The 25025-nt window shown below is 42.0% G+C and overlaps 2 protein-coding genes across 4 annotated transcripts in view; one reads left to right on the forward strand and one right to left on the reverse strand.

Annotated features, from left to right (window-relative positions):
* LOC145442220 (alpha-tocopherol transfer protein-like) overlaps positions 1-25025 on the forward strand; it is a 234018-nt gene that overhangs the window by 180547 nt on the left and 28446 nt on the right. The gene's annotated exons all lie outside the window — the stretch shown is intronic.
* LOC145443836 (cytoplasmic aconitate hydratase-like) lies at positions 150-20011 on the reverse strand. The gene is made up of 21 exons (XM_080321794.1): positions 19851-20011; positions 17813-17904; positions 17369-17537; positions 15686-15823; positions 14066-14135; positions 13811-13994; positions 12727-12866; positions 12495-12666; positions 11905-12005; positions 11215-11331; positions 10998-11157; positions 9906-10041; positions 9757-9841; positions 9279-9435; positions 8448-8572; positions 8281-8385; positions 4370-4512; positions 3711-3858; positions 3522-3644; positions 2116-2301; positions 150-761 (listed from the first exon to the last, which is right to left on the reverse strand). The coding sequence occupies exons 2-21, from the start codon at positions 17901-17903 to the stop codon at positions 651-653; spliced, it is 2661 nt and encodes an 886-aa protein (XP_080177920.1). The 5' UTR covers position 17904; positions 19851-20011; the 3' UTR covers positions 150-650.

A 25025-nucleotide genomic window follows, 5' to 3' on the forward strand; every position in this document is an offset into this window, starting at 1 on the left:
GTTACATCAGGTTTCTATGCGCGTATAGCGGCATAAGTTGAGAACGAGGTACGAGAGACTGAGATTGATCAGGGATGTACTGTACACAGCCCACGGCCCTCGCCATAACACCGGCCTAAACCGCTACATCGGTAAAAAAAACACCAGAATTGGCATAAGAGTTTATTGAAATTACACAGACATAAAATACCCGGATATAACGAGCAGCAAAACGCCAGCATCGTCACGTCAGTACTATGAACCGCTAGCGCGATCAAACCCATGAAAAAACAAAGGCAGTCGGGTGCAGGGACCCGTGATTCCGGACATTGCATCGATATTTTCTATAACATCAATCATTTGACTTCGCACCATGGCACAGCCCAAGTAAATTCCGTTTTGACCACCACCACACATACGATCGCTACAAAAATCAGCATAGCAAAGTATCGAAGCAATACGTAATTGAATGCGTTCAAGTGAACATATAATATAAGCTACCATAATATGCATCCGATAAAATTTCGTACAGACCGGCGGCTAAAATAGAAAGCTGTAGCCAGAAACCGATAATAATGACTAGCGACTATAAAATTAGTACTGCGAATTGGCAAAATCTGTCGCTAAGTCAGAAAAAAGAGAGGCGGTACGCTGTTCTCGTATGCAGCAAGTTAGATCATGGACCTGATCATGTAGTTCAAAATACCGCCGTGTCTGAAATATTGCAATTCCACGTCGGTGTCGAAACGCATCGTGGTAGCGAACCGTTTGCCGGTGTCGGTCTGAAATGAAACGTGTTCCTTGAAGCTGACTGTCCCAAAAACTAGTAAGTGGTAACCCACTTGAGTACGTAGTGAAAGCAGGCAATAAACCTACTCGAGTACTCTGAAAATGCCAGGGTTGTAATGACTCGACTTGACTCATGAATTTGTGTATTGACTCGACTTGTACTCGAGTCATTGTGAATGACTCGAACCAAGTCATACGACTCGAGACTAGGACGGCCAAGACAAAGATTTCATAGAAACTTCGAAGAATAGTAAAGTCACCTCGCTATGGTATCTAGTCTATCAGTCATGCTACTAGGAAAATAGCGCCAGAAACTGTTAGGACTGAGGAAAATTACCATGTTATGAATGCGAGTCATTCTTTATCACCGGAGCAGAGTTGGAAAAAGTGGGTTGAACTGGATTGAACAGTGAAAAAAATAACTTGGACTCTGACTCGAGTCACAATACTATGACTCGGGTGAATTGAAAATGACTTGCCTCGAGAGTCAAAACTATAAAAGTAAGATTGACCTGGAAAAAGCAAAAGTACTTCTACTTCACCGTGATATAGGAGGTCAGTGGCGAATTGCTTTTCCTTTTTCCAAGTACTAAAGCAATTATGGTTTTAGAATACTTCTATTTATACTCAACAGTTTTTAGGCAAAACTACTTACTTTCCACATCAATACTGCTGTTAAGTAAAAGGTAGTTTTGGAATATTCATCCATCACTCGTGTGAGGGAAAATGTTGTGTCAACTGGGCGAAAAAACCACAGTAACTGAATATATTTTGGAAAATTGCACCTGTTTATTGTGCCATCACTCAGTTTGCTCAAGAATCAAAAATATCTCGTTCAATTTCGAAAATGGCCATCCCCACCTCAGATTATCTTAAAATTTTGCGAACCCTCAACCTAATGTATTTGCTGAAACTACTAACTTGAATAATTCCACTTTAAGTAATTTTTATGTCTTTTAAATTACTATTTCTACTTATAATAGAACAGAAATTTACAACATTCCTTCTACCCGAGCACAAACACTAACTACATTGACAATTTCGGGTACTTACGGTGAACATTACTGACTTGGCCTAAGAAATGTTATTTCTCAAAGTGCATAACCACAGTTGCCTCAACAATTAAATAAAAAATGGGTCGTCGGAACACCAGCAGTGCTCTTATCGCCAGTGTCGCTATTTTGACCTGCGGTGAGCACTGAAAATAAGAATGGTATGGACATACGGACAATGTGCTTTTACAGTTTATAGTTATAGTTTCAACATTGCCCTTTCACGGAGACATTAAAACTAGTCCGTGGACCACAGTTTAGGAAGCTCCGTAGAAAAAGGTAATTACTCTCTTACCGTTACTTCGACGATCATGCCTGGCTTGAGCTCTTCAGGTATGTCGATGGTATAGCGTTCCTTTCCGTTTAACCCGAGCGACTCGGCCGTGGCGCCCTCCGCGAATTGAAGAGGCACGATACCCATGCCCACTAGATTGGACCGGTGGATGCGTTCGAAAGACTCGGCGATTACAGCCCGGATGCCCTAAAATGCGATGGTCAGATCGCTGCATGCGATACAATAGCATGGTATATTTGTACATATAGGTTTAGGTTAGGGCAATAGTTCTTAATTGGGGATTGGGATTTTGTAATTCTTAGTGGGAATCTGTACAGAATAGTATGGCTGGACTCCCCCAAATTTGACATTGTTTCATGGCAGAAATGTCAGTCTAGTTCTTTTATGATTTGTATTCTTCTATTCTCGTAAAAATATCACCAATTTCATCTCATATTTTTTGTTAACTCCGCTGTGGTAAAGGCGGCTTGCAAAAGACGATTTTGTGTTACCCGCGTCATCCTCCCTATCAAATTGCTCGTAAGAGGGAAAAATTCATGCAGCAACTGCCACAGCCGGTAATGAATCATGAATCAATGAATCATGCCGTTAATGAAAGTCTTCATCTTTTTTGAAGTCGAGATCGTGAAAATACACGTCACATTTATAGATTTACTTCAAAGTCATAGAAAGCGAAAGTGATCATTTATTTTTAGTTAATACCTACCTGATAGCGAGAAAAAACATGCTCAAGTTTACCGCAATGCTGCCACAACCTGAAATGATTGGCCTTCATTTGTTTTGATTGATTTGTTTTCCAGACAACAGTACAGCGAGTGTTGGATAATTGAGACGAAAGTGGTCAGCGGTACCCAACCAAAGTTAGTCCGCTTTCGAAAAAGTTTGGGCGTCTCTAGCCTGGAACTTCAAAGCCACGGCACTCGCCTTATATTCTAGTCCACAAGTGCTTGTACGAGAAAATTCATTATGTCATGAATATGAAAGACGTCACAATATCGGAGTCAATAGTTTAACGAGGGGTGGCGCCGTGTGCTCCCGAGCTACACCACGGGACTCAAATCAAATGGTTTGAAAGAAGACAGCAGGGTTGGACCTGGAAGGCAAAAAGGGCGGCGATATGACATCACACCCGAAACTGATGAACAATGAGGGGGACGAATCGTTTGTTTCCCAGTGAATCGATACATTGGCGATAGTCCGGCATGGTTACTTACATGCTGCGTGGAGCAATTTAAAGATATTTTTTATCAATGAGAATTTTAATACATGTTTAGCATAATACCCGATAATACCAGAAACGGATCACTCAGCTATTCGATGTTGCCCACACAAACAACTGAAATTGAGCCCGAAATTACGACTAATTTCATTTAGCCGGCTTACTCCAACAACGTCACCATACTCACCAGAATCCACGGTCCTTTCGCGGCCCAATCCCGACTAGACCCTGTCCCATAGTCCCTTCCGGCCACAATGATAAGCTGCCTGGATTCCTCTTTATACCGCATCGCCGCGTCAAACACGTCCATCTGCGACAAGAAAACTTTTTCAATGAAAAACCTTTTTGATGTTTCGAAACTGGCAGAACAACACACAATTTCCCCAGACGGCACATGGACAGTTTTGGGAGCTTCCTTGCCGATCAGCTTGTTTTTCAGTCGTATGTTCGCGAATGTGCCGCGGGCCATGATCTCGTCGTTGCCACGCCGACTGCCGTACGAGTTGAAGTCTTTCGGTTTCAGCCTGTCACAAAATCTCGCGATACAACCGAGGTGATTTTTTCTACTAGATCAACGGTTCTAAGGATCTGTCATGGCAATCTTCTATTGAAAGTGACGCGAATCAGAATACTACCGTCTACTTGAAAAAATCTAAAACCAAAAAACCAAGTACGCCTAAGGCTTCAAAAGTGTAGAAGTGGGAGCAGTTTAAACACGTAACCACTTGGATAAGCAGTGGATTCTCAATGTTTTCAGTTGCCGTAACACAGAGGCCATGAAAATTTCACTCATAAATCGATATCTCCTCACAAATCAATTTTCCACTATTTAAAATCCAAGTTCTCAGTTGAAACTTAGCTTCAAGTGAATAAATTGCCAATATGAATGCATCGTTTGTTGCAAAATTGTAAAGAGTAGGCAGGTTCACCGAAAAATCTTTTCAATTAAAAGTGCAGGCACTCTACAACATAACAACTCTGGCAAAGCGAAGTTGCAGTACTTTATTACTGACGATAGTAGGCAGGATTACCAACCCATGCTTTGCAAGATAGCGCGCGGCCGGGCAAGTGCGGCTGATGGATCCCGCAGGAGAGATATGATCGGTGGTGACGCTGTCTCCGACGAAGAGAAGGGCATTTGCGTCTCTTATTGCACTGAACTTTGGCGGGTCGATAGTCTGTCAAAAATAACATTGGACAAATAAATTTTCTCTTGAAAGCACATATAAATGTAGGAGATCGTTTTACATTTCTCGTTGAATCCTGGCACTACATGTGAACAAGCGTCGGGTATATTTCAAGTCTGGCGAAACAGGTGTTTCAATCAATACATTCGGGTGTTCTTCTGCAGTCTCGTTCAGTTAGAACAGTGGTTCTTAACCTTGCCCCCAGCGCCCCCCAGGGGGCGCTGGCGACTTTGAAGGGGGGCGGAAACGCTCAGGGGGCGATATGGGGGGCGCTGGGCTCAGGGGGGCGGTATGGGGGGCGCTGGAGAAAAATGGCTTCGCAGTAGATGATGTGGTGGTAGGACATATCCTGAATGAGTATTGAGAGCAAATTAACACCGAAAACTTCGTTACATATAGCCTTCAAAATACATATAGGTTTAATTGTCAATGGGCGCCTAAATGAATGACACCGAATGTTCTTTTCTCGGCAATCTGAACCCCAGAAGACGAATTCCATCTGGCAGGGAAATATTATATGTCAGTGAAGAAATACCAATCTGAAATCGTGTGCGTCTTTTAGTTTAGTACGATTGGGCGACAGGGATATTCCTGTTGGGCGATATCCCCGTTGAGCGATTCTATATTTTTTGATATAGCAGACAGGGGGTCACAAAATAACATCATGCAACGAAGTCATACCAACGGGTTCGCCCGCCCGAATATGTTTAATTATTGGTAACGGGCCCTACAGTTTCTAAGAAACCTCGCAATGTTCGCTTTAAGTTTTGATGAGTCTGCGCTCACTCAACAACTCACTGCGCTGACCCTTGGACAACAGTGCGTAACGACTAAAAAAAGGTAATAACTCCGGATTTGTTGTGCGCAACGTAGATTTTCTGTGCGCAGAGACCGTGTCAGCACTGTGCACGTGCGCAGCTTAGAGGGAACATTGCACCTCACTCAGCTCTACCGGTAAATGTGTTTACGTGAGCAGAGAGAGGATAAAAATTGATCTCAATTTACATGCAATTCCCGATGATATTGACCAATTCAATCATTAATTAGTGAAATTTTTCGCACTTCGCGCGACTAGGCGAGATTAGCTCCCTCAGTAAATGGACACCCAATGTAGATACCTAATAGGCTATCAGCAAATAGCTGACAGCCTAATGGGGGTCTGGGAGCGAAGTCCCCCGGAAGTTTGGTTTATCACCCGATGGGGGCCCAGGACCAACGTTTTATGTTTGGGGAGGGGGGCTGACGAAGTGCTGTTACGGCTAGGGTTGGATTATCCGGATAACGGTTAACCGGTTAACCGCAGGTATTTTCACTATCTGATATCCGGATATTTTTCTGCCGGTTAACCGGATAAAAAAGAATCGTTGCTAATGCATTTTATACGTTTTAGTAAGCTTCAATAAGTCGTATTCAGTGTTGGCGCGGCCGATTAACGAGAAGCGTGTTGCCAATTAGCGAGATGCGTATGTACACATTGCACAAAGTAATGTGACGCGATCTCCTGCTGAGAAGATCGTTAAATTAGGTCATTGTACTGTACGCACTATTCCATCGCTGGCCTGCACAATCGCATCTTCATTGTCTTGGTGCTCACGATATTATCGTTGACCTACACAATCGCATCTGCAATAGGCCTACGAACGATATAATCGCTGGCCTAACTATCTCGGACCCAGCATGCATTGGTTCCTATCTCTCCATGGCTTGTTGACGATATGCCGTTAAGTTTATTCTAATTAGTGATTCTGAGAGTGACACCGCGAAACTGAATGACATCGACATCAGCTAGTCGTCCTTCTAGTACTCCAAACCTAAACATAAGGATGGTCAAAAAGATGTAAAGCCGTTGAAGTTTCCGGCGTACGACCTGCCAACCTTTTGACCCTCTACGAAGCGCTGCTTTCTATTCAGCCCACTTCTGTGGAAGCTGAAAAAGCATTCAATGAACGTGGACTCTTTGTTACAAAATGACGGTCCCGGCTACAGGATCCCACAATTGATGCATCTGTGCTTTATAAAGAGGGCATTGCAGAAGCAGTGAACATTAAAATTGCATGGTTTTTCTCGTATTCGCTCATACTGCGCGCGTAGGTAGGTACTCTACAATAACACTGTGTAATGATTTTACGATCCGTTTTACATGCAGACCTAATGAAATCGATTATCTCACTTAGCAGTTATTATCCGGTTAACCGGTTAGATAAATTCCAAAATATCCGGATATATCCGTTATCCGGATAGTGAAAATTATTGATATCTGAACTAACCCTAGTTACGGCCCTGGTAACGAATAATTGTAGCTGCGGGCACGCCCGAATATGTTCAATTATTAATTACGTGCCCTTTATTTTCCTATACAACAGCTCACTCAGTGCTACTGGTAAATCTGATTACGTGGGCTGAGAGGATAAAAAGTTTATACCGTAGCGACTTATAAATGTAATTACCATGCATTATAGAAAATATGTAATTATCATGCATTATAGAAAATTTTGGTACGTAGGGCGACCAGGCCACACAAACTTTGCTGACCATCAAAACCACGATATGGGGTTCGTGGAGGCGAAGCCCTCAGAAGTTCGGTTTATCACGCTATGGGTGCGCAAGGCAATCGTTTTTAGGGGGGTTGACGAAGTGCTGTTACGGTCCTCCCTCTTACTCATTGTCTTTATTACATTCCTTACAATATAAAGTTGAGGGGGGCGCTGGAGCACGATAATTTTTGAAAGGGGGCGCTGGACGAAAAAAGGTTAAGAACCACTGAGTTAGAAGTACAACTGGGATTATGACATTTTTCATTATTAATCCCTATAATTATACAACATCGATTTCAAGAGTGCCACTTATCAACAGACATCAAACGATACTTGCACCTTTGAAATTGAAAGAGCTCAACACCGCCGGATAATGTATACGTTACGGTTGTGCAACTTTCTAATTTAGCTCCTAGTCTGATATGTTAAAGTTGAGTTCAGGTTGGTTGAGAGAAATTAGGAAAAAAGAGAGCGGGTTTTATTATTAACAAAACATAATCAACCTGAAAAAAGTCACCAGGCGTGTGTTCCGTATATTTCGATATTGAATTTTTAATAGAATTTTTATTGAAAAAATTGCAAAAACTTATCCAACAAAACTTCATCAACAATATGAAGACTTGCTTTCATGATATTTTGATATCTATTGCCAATCGCGGCAGAAATATCACTAAAATTTGTATGCAACTGACTTTCTACGAGAATTTTTCCACTAGATTCACAACCAGCAACGTTATAAAACATCCTTGCACTCCGTATTCTTGCGTGTCACGTGTGGTTCAATATTGATTTTTTGGAAATGTAATGCCAACAGCGTGGAACAGCCTCAGAACACTGGAATTGCATGGAGAGAAAAGAGGTTGCTAACTACCGGTACAGGTCCCCGTACACGGCATACAGGTCTTATAACTAAGATTTGTCTTCATTTTGAAGAGTGATGTCCTACAAAACTACAATGTCCTTATATATGAGAGCCCATGATTAGTACTGGGTCAAATGTCTTCATTTTGAAGAGTGATGTCCTACAAAACTACAATGTCCTCATATATGAGAGCCCATGATTAGTACTGGGTCAAATGGTCACCGAAAGACCGTGAACAGAAGAAGTTAAGACTGGGAAACTTTTTTCATCAGTTTACAAATATACAAATTTCGAAGTTATTTTACTGTACTTAGTTTTTGGTCATGAAGATGGCAACGCCGTATAAGCCATAAAATGGAATACCATGGTTTTGAAAAACGGTGGCGAACGTATGTACGTAGATTCTTCCTTCCACGGATAGAGAATACTCGCGGGCGCATCTAGCGATCTCCATTGATCGGTTCCCTCCTGAAAGCAAACACGGCTCCGTCGTTTTCGCCTCTCCACCGGAAGCGAAAGCGCTAGCGTACCGTGATTTTTCCGTACACTTCGGTGAACATTTTCGGGAGAACAAACTGCTTCTCGACTTCCTGAATTTGAGTCCGGGTGGGCCAGATGTCGCGGAGGTAGACCGCGTCGCCCTTCGGGCCGTGGCCTGAAGAAGTAATTAGTGTTTGTCTGATTAACAGTTTGTAACGGATGCCGAAATTTTGAAATCCACTGAAGTTTCACAATGTTACCAGCCAATACCCCAAAGTAGAGACGCGACTATACAACTTTCCAAGGGGGTGGAAACTACAAAATGAGAATACCGGTACGACGGTACCCAACATGCCGTAACTTGACACGAATCCAGTAACTAGTTATGACTAGGGCTGGATATAATCGACATCTCAGAGTCGAACATGAAGCTTGAAGTGCCAGTCATTATGAGGGACCCCAAGTGTCCAAATACGTATATTTTACGCGTCAAACAATGTAAATAATGATGATTCCACTCGTTTATATGAATGATGTCAAATTTGCTGATAATAATAATGCCATTGCAATTCAAGACAATACCACTTTCGGTCACTACTGTACATAAATGTCGTAGCCGTGAAAGAGGTAGTCTTCTGCCGCCTGTATTGAATGATATGCTACCTCGTATCGAGCTTTCAAGGCTCTCGGAGTGACAAGAAAGTATAGCAATGACAATTTCCTTCATAAAATAACAAGGAGCCAATATATCTCAGTACGTAGCAACATCGTTTCTCATCGCCCGACTCGAACTCTCAAAATTGGTACTTGATTCGTTTTTTCAAGTTCTGGAAGCAATATGCCCATTACTGACCATGCCATATATCGAAAAACATACTCACCGATCGGTTGCGTCTCAAAGTCGATGTCCACGGTCCCGGCAAGCGCGTACGCCACGACCAGCATCGGCGACGCGAGGTAGTTTGCCCGCGTGTTGGGATGGATGCGTCCTTCAAAATTACGATTTCCAGACAGGACGCCGCAGCACACAAGTCCGTTCTGCGTAATTAACATATCATTGCAGCAACACAAGCGTATGACGACCAGTAGCGTATTGTACGTTACTTATTTCACGGTCACATTTGGTCTAAATGCCTAAAGATTGAAGCTATAGCCTACCTACTTCATTCTCTAATAAAAGTTATGGAAGCCCATCAAAAAACACTGTTCACAAAATTAGTATTTCTGCAGTATGCATACAAAACTGTTCGTATTATAAGCAGATTTCATTTGATACTAATTAACGGGCTTTCAGGCTCTATAAGCAAGTTTCGATTCAAGCAAAAAATCCACTTAGAATAAGCACACAATGCAACGTACGTCTGTAATCGCAGCCTCGACCGGCTCGGGTATAGGGCCGCTGTTACCGATGCAAGTCATGCAACCATAGCCGACGATGTCGAACCTAAACGAAGCACGGGAAATTAAAAATTTTCCAAGGTCCCAAAGTTCACGGAAAACCGACACACCCCAGCTTTTCGAGGTACGGCAGCACCCCGCTGTCCTTGAGGTAATACGTGACCACGCCGCTACCCGGGGAGAGACTCGTCTTGATGTATGGAGCGACTTTCAAGCCGCGCTGGACGGCGTTACGAGCCAAAATTCCTGAATGACACGAATTATATGATAGCCGGCGGGAATGCATTGCGTTACGAAAGTATATTATACAGCACGGATGGTCAAAGTAGCCAGTGTCCTTTCTCCAAGTCGAAGTAGAAGTAACCCCATTTCTACTCAATTACAAGCGAAAAAAAGTATCAAAGTAGGTTATACCTGAAGTGGTTACATTTAAGGATTACTTTTACACCTAATTGAGCGTTTTTTGGCGAAATGATTACTTTTACACTTTGTTTTGGTAACGTAGAAAGTAGTTATGGGCACTGTTCCCTCTAAGCCACACGTGCGCGATTGCGCAGTGCTGACACGGTCTCTACCCACAGTAAATCTAAGCTGCGCTCAAAAAAGCCGAAATGATGACCTTTTTCTTTAGTCAGTACACACTGTTCGGACCGCGCGATTGGTGAGTACGCGTAGACTCATGAAAAAAATTAATGGGAACATCGGTTATGGGACAAGTTTGCATTTCACTGTTACAAGTGAAATTGTCACAAAAATCATGTGAAATAGCCCATGTCGGCGGAAACAAATATGTAGCTGAAGATTGCACCAATTTGGAGTGTAATAAGTCGTTGCAGTCGCGAAAAGACATCTTGCAATTTTGATGCGACCCCCTGACCAAATCCATTTCATCAAACCACTTCCTTTAGATCTTTTATTTTCTACTTCAACTTTCAGGGAGTAGTTTCGACATGCCTTGGAAATCGCATTTTGTACTCATAATGGAGTGGAAACTTACGGTGTCACTTCCGCTTCTACTTGAGCAGCGAGGTCAACTCCTAGTAGTACCCCCCACCCTGGTTTTCGTACATGAAATCTAAACCGGCAAGCCAATTCGCAGCCCAACCAGGTCTAACAAGCCGCTCTTGCCCGCACCACTATTACCAACTAGCACTCCATTCTACAGCTGTGAACATTCTCAAAACACGACCCGCGCAACATACCTGATCCCAGCATGACGGTAGGATTGCTGGTGTTGGTGCACGACGTGATGGCGGCTATCACAACGCTGCCGTGATTCAATTTGTACTCCTCGTTCTCGTAACGGAACACCGCGCCGCCGTGCAACTTTTCAGGCTCGAGTCCGAACCCTTTGAAGCCAACCTGAATGGATTGTTTACTAGTATCGGACGCACCACGCTCTAACATCACGTAATTTACTTTGTTTGTTAGGCATTCCTTGAAATCTTTCTGCATATCAGTGACGGACACTCGGTCCTGCGGACGCTTTGGCCCTGACAGCGACGGAACGATGGTGGCTAAATCCAGCTCCACTACCTGGAATTACGAACGAATGCCTACGTCTTTGCCAAATGACTTGTTGCACTGATATTAACGATGTCGAACGTAAAATGCCTCACGAGCGTAACAACTTGAAACTGGTTGCTCATAAAACACAGAATCCGACAAAAGTTGCTTCGCAAATCATCACATAGTAGAGTATTTTTGGACGATTTGTTCAACTTGAAGGTTTTCTTCCAGAAATACTGTCACTGTATTTCTCGATTCAAATATGGGTTGGGTACCCTCACAAGAAACAAAAAATTGAGGTTGTGAGGCTTCTACAGCGAGAAGAAAATATTAACCAAGTTTTAACTATGTTGCCGAGGTTTTTAAAAGCAACGTCTTTACGTAATGCATCTCCAGAAAGCATAATTTTTGATGACTAAATAACTTTTCAAGGACAAGCAGCATGTATTTCAGTAACCAGAAACTTAAAAAAAATGCGTGTACTTCAAAGCTGCTCGTACACTAGAGCTTAGCGAGATAGCGACCCGCAAAACCAATGGACATGATCCCCCATAAATCAGTGGCTCAGCGATTATTCTCAAACACGATATTTCGCGGTACCTGCGAGAAGACTGGGTCTTCCTTTTCGTTGGAATAGTCGCGGAACATTTTCACCTTTCGCAGATACTCTTCAATGACCTGGACTTTCGCGGAATCGCGACCTGTGTATTTTCGAACATACGCTGCGTTACATCACGCAGGAGCCGCTTCGTCTAGTATTTATGACAATTTCACTTGTAATAGTGATGTAAGCTTATACTTAACTACTTCTACTCTACAGAATGCAAGGAGTAAAAAGTGAATAGCTTAGCCAAAAAATTAAAGTAGAAACAAAAGTCGCCTAAAAACATAACCACTAGAGTAAGTAATATAAGTATAACAGACAGGTATACAGACATGCAAACATACAGGTATAACAGACTCAAGTACTCCGTTACTGACCATCTCTGGTGACTAGCAAGAATAGCATAGGATAGAATAGCTAGGTAACATTTGGTACTAATGAATGGGACAATAATGCAGAATAATGAAATCCACAAAAACTCTTAGTTTCCCATAAGAGGTAAACTGTTACATGCGGTCGCTAATGCTAGTAGGAACAGAAGCAGAAAAAAACATTAATGGTAACGTATCAAGGATATTGCCGTTACCTGTTTTTGTTAGATACTCAATACTTTTCTGGTCCACCGGGAAGAACCCGGCCGTCGCGCCGTACTCTGGACACATATTCGAAATAGTGGCCCGGTCTGCGATGGAAAGAAACGAAACGCCGGGGCCGAAAAATTCCACAAACTTTCCGACGACGCCAACCTTTCGGAGGTGCTGGACAAAAAAAAGATCTATATTTGAACGGGGAAAGGCAAGGACGGTAATTCGAGGTACCTTTGTGATTGTGAGAACGACATCGGTCGAAGTGGCCAGGGAGTGAATTCTCCCGGTGATTTTGTAGCCCACCACTTCGGGAAGGACCATCGATATGGCCTGACCCAGCATTACGGCTTCTGCTTCGATACCGCCAACACCTGCAAAAAGATTATGTTCATGACTAGTCTAGAGAGACGTGAACACATTGCAAACAGGCTCTCGATGACATTGTAAGGTGGACAAAATCTTGCAAGTAATAGATTGGATTCTGAGTGAAACAGAGGAGTTGTAGCGAAGGACCGAAGACTGATACCAAAAAGTCAAACTTGCCCCACTAGAGATTGGTGCTACGCACAAAATTCATTGCCGGTTGAGCTGTGCAAGCGACACATTTTTAAATGTATAGCAATTAGGCTTTCTGCTTAGCAGTAAGAAAGTGTTCAGAAATAAATGCTGGTGTACAATACAAGCATACCGGCACCAGACAACGACAAATTGGGTTCTCAACCCAGCAAATTATCGCCAAACGAGATTGCTAAATTCCTTACACCAAAGCGCAATTCAAATATCTCTCTTCCAACATTCGACGATGGAAAATTGTAATATTGGCAGCAGTGGCAGAGGTGGTCAGTAAAGAATTATTTCAATGTATTAGGAGTATTCAAAGAGGTTTTGCCTTGATACACAAGTGTTGTTGGACTACATGTAACTTTTACTCAAACAGTTTTTAGGCAAAAACTATGCTTATTTTTTAAACTTGGATAATTTAAACTAGAAACTGATTTTTAGTTCATGTTTTTAATACACTTTTCTTGGTGAAATTGCCGGAACAAAATGTGCAATTGATTAGAAATCTGCGTCATTACTTCTACTTGACTACAAACGCCCATTACTCTGACCACCTCTGAATCCTGGATAAGCACAGATGCGAGCAGCTATGGAGTCGAGGCCATACTGAGAAGCCAACGCCCCATTACACGGTAAACAAAGACATCGAGGGCCCCAGTAATAATAAAAGTAACGACATAAAATTACCTACATTGTTCAGTGATGCAAGCAATCACGTACCGTATCACGGAATCTAGTCACTTAAAAGTCTCACCCCATCCAAGCACTCCCAATCCGTTAATCATGGTAGTGTGGGAGTCGGTTCCGACCAAGCTGTCCGGGTACAGCCAGCCGTGCATGTCAAAAACCACCCTGGCGAGGTATTCCAAGTTGACTTGGTGCACTATACCCGAGCCGGGAGGGATAATCATCATATTCTCGAAAGCGCGCGCACCCCACTACAAAAGAGGTTATTCCATTTATTTAGTTTCTATGTTTTTACGGTGGCATAGCGACGCAACAATGGCACCTTTAGAAAAAGGAATCTTTCCGAGTTCCGCTCAAATTCTCGTTCTTGATTCTTCTGGGCCGCATCCGGTCTGAAAAAATGGTTCCATTCGAAATCGTTGCATCAAGATAGCGTTTCTCTAACTTTATTCGGTCGCATACCACGAATACGTTTTTTCCTAACACTGTGCCACTGTATATACAAAATACACCCATGTTGAGGCGGGGATCTCAATTTCTTTACGCCAACTTCAAATCAAGGTGTAGCTCAGGCTGGGCTGTATGGCCATTTCTAGAAAAGTTTTTTTATACAAACCACACACTGTGGAAAACATTATCCTTATCATGCCATTAATCGATATTTTATGTATTCAGGTTTATACTTTTGTTTCGACATGGTCAAAATATATACCGCTTACAATACTGATGTCCGTTAACCCTAGGTCAGGGGTGTCAAACTCAACTTGTGTCGCGGGCCGGATTCAAACCTTCAAATCGCTCGCGGGCCGGACTAGTCAAATAATTCTATAATGTTATCTCAAATCCATGACCTTGTTTTTTCACTTGAATAGCTTATTAACAAGCCTATACACGTGATATGATATAACATATCAAGGAGCTCTATTGCAGCAGCACCTTTATTCGCAAACAACGGAATTGACAAAAGTAGGATGATTTGCGGCTCTAGCGACGATATAAGTTTGCATATTTCTATGGTTCCTTTGTGTAAGTCGTAATCTGGCGTTAGCCCTGGATATGCGTTGTGAGGAATGCAAGAAATTCAACTGTAACCGCGGACGTTGGAATTTGAAACATCAAATATTTGAATTATATTTTGTGACTATTTTATTCTCCATGTAACCTGCGTATAACGGTTTTGCATCTGTGTTTTCGTTTTTGTGAAGAAGTACTTTATAGTCCATTTTTTCGAAAACCCTTGACCTCAGTGTGCACATTTGGCCATTCTGGAATTATGTGTCAATGCCAGCGACTTGTTTACTAATGATGACTAGAGTGAAACCATAACACCATTGTCGGGTGGTTAAAATCTGGCCTATGAACATACTCTACATTTTCTGTCTTGAGGGATTCATTGCGATTGACGTATTTCTTCCTAAAAATCTAAGCAGTTCTTAGTTATGTGCTGGATAATTACAAGTATTTTTGACGTTTTCTCGAAATTGCTTCGCGGGCCGGATGAAATCGTCTGGCGGGCCGGATGCGGCCCGCGGGCGGTATGTTTGACACCCTTGCCCTAGGTAGTAGACTACTACACTAGCAAGCCAACCTCACCAGTTGCTCAGTAGTCTGTGTCGTGATTCTGCTGTTACGCAATAAAAACAATGTGGAATTGTTGCACAGATGAAGAAATTCTTACATTGTGTTACGTACAGTGGTTTCAGTCCCTGCGAAGGACAGCAAATTGTAGACTAAACACAATTGAGAACCATCAAATGATTCGCGTTTATTATTGTAGACAAAATTCAATTGAAGTCAATCAAAACACACATTGTCAAGGCAACAAGAACCAATACTGCTCTGGAGGTAACATAAATACCTGTCCGTTGCTCATACTGAGGCTTTCAGGACTGCTATACGACTTCTACGTTTCGGGCTAGGCTGCTCCTATTATGGAACTCACGTTCTAGTGAAATCGACCTGTACGGAATGATCGACCACAAGATCCACAGGACAGATTGGATTGATTTTTTCCGCTGATCCTCCCAATTTTTGAACTGCGTCTCGCATTGCAGCGAAGTCCACAATGGCCGGTACTCCCCTGCAACAAAACCACAGCATGTGAAATCAACGTAAATCGCTTTAGATTGGCGGTGAAAGAAGTTTCACTCGAATTCAACGCACAGTTTCAAGTTGACCAGCGATAGGACAATGGACATTGCATTTTTTCTAACCGTGATGATTTCTTGCCACTAAGACCTATACACCGACTCATAATATACATACAGACATTCTGTGCATGTGCATATCATGAGTGCATATGCCGCTGGACAATTAAGGTGGAGAAATAGCCTGGTAAGGCTTTCTCAGTCTGGCACCATCCCTCCATCCTATCCCGGTAATGCTGAGCGCCAAGCAGGGAGCCATGGATACCAGTGTTGCTGATCAGGTGTTTGTCTGACCCGGCCGGGGATTGAGCCCACCACCTACCGATCAAGAAGCTGGTCGCTCCACCATTACGTTTGTTAAGTCAGTTCTAAGCATCAGAGGAAAGTAATGATAAATTTAGTGATACTATGCATTGGAATTGTGATTAAGTGTGCCACAAAGACACACTTTTATGTGCTCAAATCTCTTATAATTCGAAGATACATTTCCCGACCGTCCGCATGGATGAGGTTGTAGCAACCGTTCAGTTCAAATTAGGTTACAGTATGCTAGGATGCAGGTTACAGTATGTGCTAGTAAGGAAGCCATGAATGTAGTAATGAAGTCAAACGTTCAATTGCTTTTCAGGTAAACTGATATCATGCAAAAATTATAAATCCATGAAACAGAATTTCCTGCCCCATTTGAAATTACAGTCAGCCGATCTATATTTTATCGTTAGCATTGCGATGTTGACCGCAAGTTAAAAACCGATAACAGTGGATTATTCTTGGATCATCCATATGGGCAAATTGCAAGATATTGCAGCGGCTTACGCAAGTGATTGTAAAATATTGACCGAGTGACAGTATCGCAAATAGAGGCACCACACTATTTCACAATATTTACTTATTTATCAAACCCAAAGCTCAATATCTGGGCTTGAAAACCAGAGGTGGTCAAATTAGCCAGCATTCCTACTAAAGTAAAAGTAGAAAGAAAATCATAAGTTTCTACCCAATTACAAGTAGAAGTAGCGATTTTCAAGACATGCCAAAAGCACTTCAAGTGGAAGTATAAAATAGAAGGTCTGAAATGTAGTAGAAGTATTTTCAAGAGTAGATTTGATCGGGGGATCGCATGCAGTTTATCGGAGCTGTCCACATTCAAAGTTGCAAGATGCATCTTCAAGACCAACGCATAATTACTGACGACACTAAAAATATTGCGCACTTTTCGAAAACATATTCAGTTACCCTGGTACAGGGGCTATTTCTCAGGTATATTAACACAATTTCACTCACAAAGTGATGTAAACTTATCTTAAAACTACTTTGTAGCCTACAACCTAAAGATCAAGTAGTATTGCTCAAAAGTTGTAGAGATCGAGCTAGTCTAAAATCATAGCCTTCGAGTAAGTGGCGCAGTAGGCAAAGCTGTAGATGTACTTCATTACTGAAAACAACAAGAAATATCTTCACAAGTTGGCAAAACTTACGTAAAATCCTGGAGAACAACTCGTGCCGGCTTGAATTTTACTTCCGTCGGAGTTTGGGAAGTTTTCTCCCAAGCTTTAATGGCTTCCACGTCAGACGCTTTCACTTGAAATCCATCGCAGTTCCGAACAGCGGATTCCAGTAAAACCCGAATTGAAAAGGGCAGACGAGCTGAAGGGAATTACAGTTATTTGCGATTGCATTTCTGCTGCTTCGACTATAACGCAGTTGGAAGGCGATCTTGAATTGCAGTTTAATGTAATCAAGTCCTCAAGTTACAATAATGAATAGGCATTCCAAGAATTTCTCTGTCTGAACCAGTCCTAACTCTAGTTTACAATCAAGACATTCTCTATTTTCATTCCGATGACTCGAGTCAACCAGTAATAGAATCATATCAATATGATCACGATCAATGCATCGTATAATTGAAAAACAATGCTCACCATAATCAGCGTCTCCAGCCAGCTTCGGAACATCAATGTAATTGTATGTCTTGCCGTCGACAGTCAATTTCGAAGTGTATTCGTCCTTCATTCTAGAAATCACACATATCGAGTCTCGTAAATCGAAGGACTTACCAATAGAAAAATTTGTCTGCAATAGCAATACACTACCGGTATAGTGCGTTAACGAGTATAAGAAATTGGTCTGTTGATCACTGATTACGCAATTTCAGTCGACAACAATAAATTGATTGCAAAGATTACAACATGGCACGAAGGCTTGGCACCATGATACCCGAGTCATCTGAAGTCACGTTAGCAATAATTACCAATTGGACCTACAACAATTCCTTCATACGTCCTCAAGTTATTTTCAAAACAGCTTCTATCAGCCTGTTTAGCAGGTTGAACTTGAAAGTGAGGTATGGCATACAATTCACCCATCCCTAAATGACCGAGTAATTTGCCAAAATTGAGGCAAATAATAATTCATGATTGGCAGATGGTAGGCTCATGGCTATAGAATATGCCTATCAAATGACATCTTTGTATATTTTATTTTATGAAGTGGACATTAAAACGAGTGGCTTTGTGTATAATTTGCTGACCATGATACTCGAATGACTTTGTGTCTTCGAGAGATGCCGGTACACTAGAAGTCATTAACATGAGGCGTTCAGACCAAAGGTCACTCTCTTATGTTCGTGTCTGTGCGGTGAGTACAATGAGTACAACTCTACAAAAAATATGTGAATAATGACATCTCCTATCATCAGGTAACAGAAAATTAATCACTGTATTCTAATACATATCCATGTGTGATAAAGCACAAATCTGATTAGCTTGACTACATAGTCTATTATATACAATTGCATTAATTCTGTAATTCAGTATTTTCGGACTTTCAGGCAACAGATAGATAGTGTTATAGGAAGACTATCACCATATATAAAGTTGTAATGCTGGTTTTAAATCGTAAACTATTTCTTTATATATTCAAAACTTAGATATTGCAGGATTATTGATAGCTGCTGGGGGGTACAATTACTTCACAAGCTTTAACATGTTGGAACAGGCAAGGTTAGTCACAGTGCATTTCCAAGATGCTTATCCAACTTTAGGGATCATGCCACTCCCATTAGATCTATTCGTTGCTGTGGAATCAAAATAGCTTTTACTAACTTCATGCAAAGTTTTCATTTTCTTTCGGCCACATCTTGGCCATGATTATCTTTGAAACAATACAATAAGCGTACCAGTAGGCACGCATACCGGTAGCCAAGATATGACATGAATAAAATGAAAATTTTACAAAAAACTTGATTTTCTACAAGTAGGAAAAAATGGACCTCAAAATTTGAAAAATGGACGTAAGCTTATTAGATTTCATCGCGATGCATTACAGACTTTGAATCTTCAAATTGGTTGATGTGTACAAATCTGAAGTACGGTATGGTATAGTTATAAGAATGGATCATGTACCATAGTATCCCCATTACAGAAGTCAGTTCCAAACATTTGCTGACCATGATATAATAATACAGTTGCAATCTCTTGGTACTGCATACGAAATGGTATATATAGAAAATTCCATAACTCCACTTCCTACCAATAAACAAATAAATTTCTGGTTCATTAATATGCACCAATCCAATTCATCTCTTCAACTAATAATATCCTAGTTGCCTTGACATTATAAATCATATCAAATTATTGCATAATTTCCTTTGCTGCTGGTGGCCTATTTTGGAATATTGAAATACTGCTAATTGCCGTGATTGGTCAGTTATTCTCAATTTAAAATGTTTTATTTGGCTCAACTCATAATATTTATAGATAGATTTATATACACTTCCTAATTCAACCATAACATATTATTCTGCTGTACACGGGCCTTAAATTACTCGAAGACTCCGCATCCCTTCACTTCACTGCAACCTGGCTCTTGTATTTATTATGATAACAAAATAAATGCGGACGAAATTTCATTTTCGACGGATCAGTTACGCTATAAAAATTGTGATAACTTGCTACATACCTGGAAGTCACGGTATACGCGTATATTTCGTTCTATAAGATGGTAAAAGCGAAGTACTCAGTTGGAATAAAGACGGGGCGCCAAATGCTGTCCAGGACAGTAAAAAACGAACGGGCACAACTACAATGGAAATCTGTCGAAGAGAACCCAGCTGATCACGTAGTCAGCGTCATTGGACCGTGACTATTTTTAAATGGTTCGTTGCACACCGCAATCTCAATCGCTGCAATGCGATCGCGCAATGACTCGAGTCAAGTCGAGTCATCAGAATATTGTGACTCGAGTCGAGTGAGCTGATAACTAGAGTCATTACGGTGGGGGAGATAGCGTAGTGGTAACGATAAGCGCCTACTAAGCCGGTGGACCGGGTTCGATTCCCATCGGAGGTTCATCTGGTCTCCTCTTCCCCCGCTGTCGCCGTTCTTACGGCGACAAAAAAACCCAGAAAAAAGACCCCAAGAAAGAGAGCACTCACAAGGAATGGAAAGAACTAGTAGAAAGGACCGCGGCTTCAAAAAAATATCAACATCGAAAAGAACAGTGACATCGGGCACTCTAGACCGAGGTGGATGAGAGTAAAGGATCGCTACTGATGCGTGTCGTTCGATATCCTCCTATCTGTTCGTTACATCGCATTGTGTCTTATCGCATTGTACATTGTGTGTAACTTGTTCAGATGAAAATTATAACCCAATGATTGTTGTTGTTGTTATTACAACCCTGCAGTGTAGGTCTGTAGGATATTCATTTCACATATCCATTCTGTTGATGTGAATCCAGAAGTTTTAGCAGGGATGGTTCAAAAATCATGTTGCAAATTTAGAGGTTTCGCAGACCCCTCAAAATGTTTCGCGGACCCTTGGTTGAGAACTACTGGTGATAGGGTAGCTGTCCGGAATTTCCGGGCATGATCGAAATTTCACTGTTCAAACTGCGTCCATGGGAGGAAATTCTAAAATATGCCCAAATGTCCTTCTTCGAAAATCAGTAAGTGTTACACAGTGAAAACTAACGTGATTTTCACGACAACGCAACTGCTCCAGACATATGGCACTCTTGGGTTTTACCACCCAGATCTGGGTGTTTTGAGCATCACCTATTTTTCTGGGTTTTTGCCCTTAAAATCTGAGTTCTTTTTTAGCATCATGTTTGTCAGGTCAATTTTACGTTCGGAAATTAATTATTAGATTAGTAAGATCACAGTGTCGTAAAATGCACGTACTTCAGCTCGCCAATTGCCGGTGGATTTCGCTGTTAATGTAACGACAGAGTCTTGAGAGACTGTTTCACTAATAAAATGCAGAGGTGGTCACTAACGAAGTACTTCTACTTTTTGAATTACTTGAAGTAGATTTTTCCGACTCACGCTACTTTTTAAGTAGTTATGATTTTAGACTACTTCTACTTCTACCTGACAGTTGTCAGTTTTGTAGGCAAAAATATGCGTAGAATACCTACTTACTTACTTACTTGTGAACCACCACTCCTACTTCTACTTGAGTAGAAATTCCGGCGTTACTTCTACTTCTACTTGAGTAGCGACGGTGACTACTTTGACCACCTCTGATAAAATGAGAGTCCTTGCGATGCGATGGAGCATTCATGCGAAACCGCCGCAGAAAGTTAGGCTACTTCCCAGCTAGCACGCCCACTTGGTATCCAGGTGGAATTTAAGTGGTTAGGTGGGATGGATGATCGGAATGGGTTAGTAACATGTAACCCACATCGAAACCAAGCGGGATTTCCATCCATAAAGATGCGTGGTTATACCATACCAATCCCAGGTAGATTGCAATAAGTCTCTTCTAATTGTACCTATCAATTTGAACTCGAAGAAGGTTTACTTGTTGAGTTTTTGATATCAAATCATCTTGAAACATGAGAAACCCACTTATAGAGGAGCTCAGATTTCCCATATATCACCCACACAGGAACCAACCTTATTTTCCATCTATGTTATTTGGTTTATTTCATCGAATAATAAAGGTGGTTCCGTATGTAGTAAAGTTTTCTAGCTATTATGGTATCCCTGTTGGTTGCTCGAACCTCGAACATTAAAACCCCTACCATGCTTTACCTCGTCAATGTGATTTGAACTATTTAAAATTGACCGTTTGTCACACTGAAGTGAACTTAAATTTCCGTTGCTAGAGTACTCAATTCCTCACAGCGTGCGTTATAATTTTCTTGCGTAGATCCCATTACCTTTATCCCTTATCTGTATCTATTATTTTTAACTCAGGATTAATTTTACTCGTCAAATATCTGTGATCAAATAATTGGAACTTGTTATTTTCGTCAATGAAGAATGGTCGACTTTTCATAGGGCTCCCACATGTGACCGAGTAGTTTTCCGAAAGAGATCCTTCTTTTATATTTTCCTACAGCAAGGTTTGTTCATCTATAGAGTAAAGTCATATTATAATCGGTTTCCGATTTATTCATTTGCGATGCTGGTCGCTGGGACATTTCCAAATTGAATTCCACCTCCATATGAATTGAATTCGGGTACTGGTGACGATAAGCGCCTAAGAATCGGGCGGCCTCGGTTCGACTCCCGTCGGAGGTTTGTCTGGGCTCCTCTTCTTGCGACATGAGACCCGAGAATGACTCGACGAAAGAATGCACTCACACACAAGTTATGGAAATCGCTAGCAAGGGCCCTGGCCTCGAAAATGATCAACATCGAGAGTAACTGTGACGGCGGGCACTCTAAGCCGAGGTAGATGTCAGTCTAAAAGACGGCAACTGCGCGTCGGTCGGCATCCTCCTATCTGTTCATTACATCGCTTTCTATCTTATCGTATTGTACATTGTGTGTGTCTTGTTCAGTTGAAAATATAACTCAACGATTACACTTAAACAGTGATGACGGCCTCACTCACCCACCGTAAAGGTTATTATATACTCAGATTACCGTATATATTGGTTTGCGTGATCGGAGGTAGCAGGTTCCAGGTATGTACTGTACAGTATACAATGTTAAGTTAACTAACGTGTAGGGTTTACCTAACATCTCCTAGCACATCTCTACGTCGACTTCTCAGCCCACTTACACTGCTACTGCCACTGCTACAAGGACCAGGGTCGTAATATTGTCTTCGCTGCCAGCTAAGTGGGTTACCCACATGGTTCCCCAGAAAATACCTCTGTAATATGGGGCCAAAAATGTACGGTTCCCGCTTGGTTTCCCCAGCTGGTTACCACAATTCATCTCACCTTGATACCTTGTGGTACCCAAGTAGGCGTGCTACCTGGGTTATAGGGAAACTCATTGGGACTGTTGTCTTACAATTCAAAACGATTTAAGACTTGAATGCTAGTAGCAGTTGCTGGTTATCAGTACATTCGAATATACCCGGAAAGTCAAGATAGCTGGCTGTTTATTTTTCGACTAAACATATGCCTCTCTGTCCCATTATCCCAGATAAAAGTGATTTTACCAGGATTAATCAATCGAAAGCTATACTTTCAAATTGGTCAGGTCATTGAAAATAACCGAAAATCGCCCTCAGAGATTGGGAATGGCTGCTGATTTCAGTATTGCCGCCGCGCACCGATTGTTTCATAGCTATATGCGTCAAGAGGAAAACGACATATTTTGTAAGATGTGCAGTGTTTACAGAGTCAAATTTATTGTATAAACTGTGCCTTGTGGTAATTTCAATATCAAGGGCAAAAACTTACTTTCACGACGGTATAACTGTGTATAACACTCAGTTTCCAGTTACACAGCTATCGCATAGACATTTGAGTGAAATATAGGATATGGGTTTTTCTGGGTACATACACACTGTATTACACAGCGTGATCATCTGGATTTTTCCGAAATATCCCAGTGACATCCCTGAACTGCTCCCTTCAACACTTCAACAAAGTAATGTAGTGTACGAATATAAGTGCCACCGTGATTGTGGCTACGTAAGAAGAACGTCGAAGCGTTTGCATGCAGGAACGCATAAACCAGCATGTCCCTAGATTTATCAGAACACGTGCATCACGCTCGGTGAATCATCCGCTCAAGCTTGATGCTGAACAATCATAGGCAGGCCTGTTTATTTTTGGATATTGGGTTTTATTTTTGGAGATTCTCCAAAAATAAGATTTGAAAACATCCAAAAATAAGCTTTTTTTGAATAATGTCTTTCAAGTTTATTAGTGAAATAAACGAGTCAGAGCAGCGTAAATACTGTTGTAACAAACTGGAAACTCACAAAAAAACACAAGAAACAGCATGTGTGTGTGAGAGGGGGTCTGGGAAGCGCTAAAAGTACTTCCACTTACTGGATGGATCAGAGGCGTGGCGACAAGGGTTGAACAGTCGACAGGGTATGAAATCGTGCGAGTATGGTGCGGGCTGCACTACTGGACCTTGTGGCGCATGCCGAATACCGCCCGCTCTACAAGAATCACTTCGTCCACACGACAATGGGACTGAATGGCTACCTCAGACGGCAACAGAACTTGATCCAGGAGATGAAAAGTACCTGCCCCAAGTTTGTTGACACCGGTTGATTGTCAATTAGGAACGTGAGCACTTCCTACTCGAGATTATCTACGAGAAAAGTCCGGGCTGTGCACCTTCGTCGCAGTGGTGGATCCAACCGATCGTCCTCGTTTGCATGGCAACAGAGCTGAGCACCTCCGTCACGAAGCTTCGGGGACTTGGGTGTCTGATCGTGAAGCAGGAGGAGGAGCTACATCGCCTGGTCGAACGCCTTCAAGCTCGGAGCTCAGCTGAGGACTGGGACAATGACACCCGCAGCAAGGACGGTTTTATGGTCAGAGGGTGCTGGGCTATCAGGTTCACTGAGGTACGCAACTTCGTGGACGATTAGGGGTGTGAAGTCCTCGACCTCGAAGGCGTTCGACCGGGCGACCAGTCCTCGACGAAAAGGAGAGACAGCCCACGGTCGATACAGCCGGGAGACTTATTGCAGGGCTCATCGACGGCAAAAAGAAAATTGAAGTTGCCGACAATGGAAGGGTCCTGCCCTGTCTACAACACCAAGTGGTGCAACCTCGTGGGCCGTAGGAGTGAGGACACAACAAACACTTTTTGCTCTTTTTGATTCTAATAATATAAAAAACAATGATACATAGGCTACTTTATTTGCGGCTCCGTGAATTGATCCACGAACACCGAGGTCGGCTGTCGATCAAGTGGATATATGA

This window comes from Botryllus schlosseri, chromosome 7 (genome assembly GCF_051294905.1).
Source record: "Botryllus schlosseri isolate E-star chromosome 7, Bs_hap1, whole genome shotgun sequence".
NCBI classification, from domain to species: domain Eukaryota; kingdom Metazoa; phylum Chordata; class Ascidiacea; order Stolidobranchia; family Styelidae; genus Botryllus; species Botryllus schlosseri.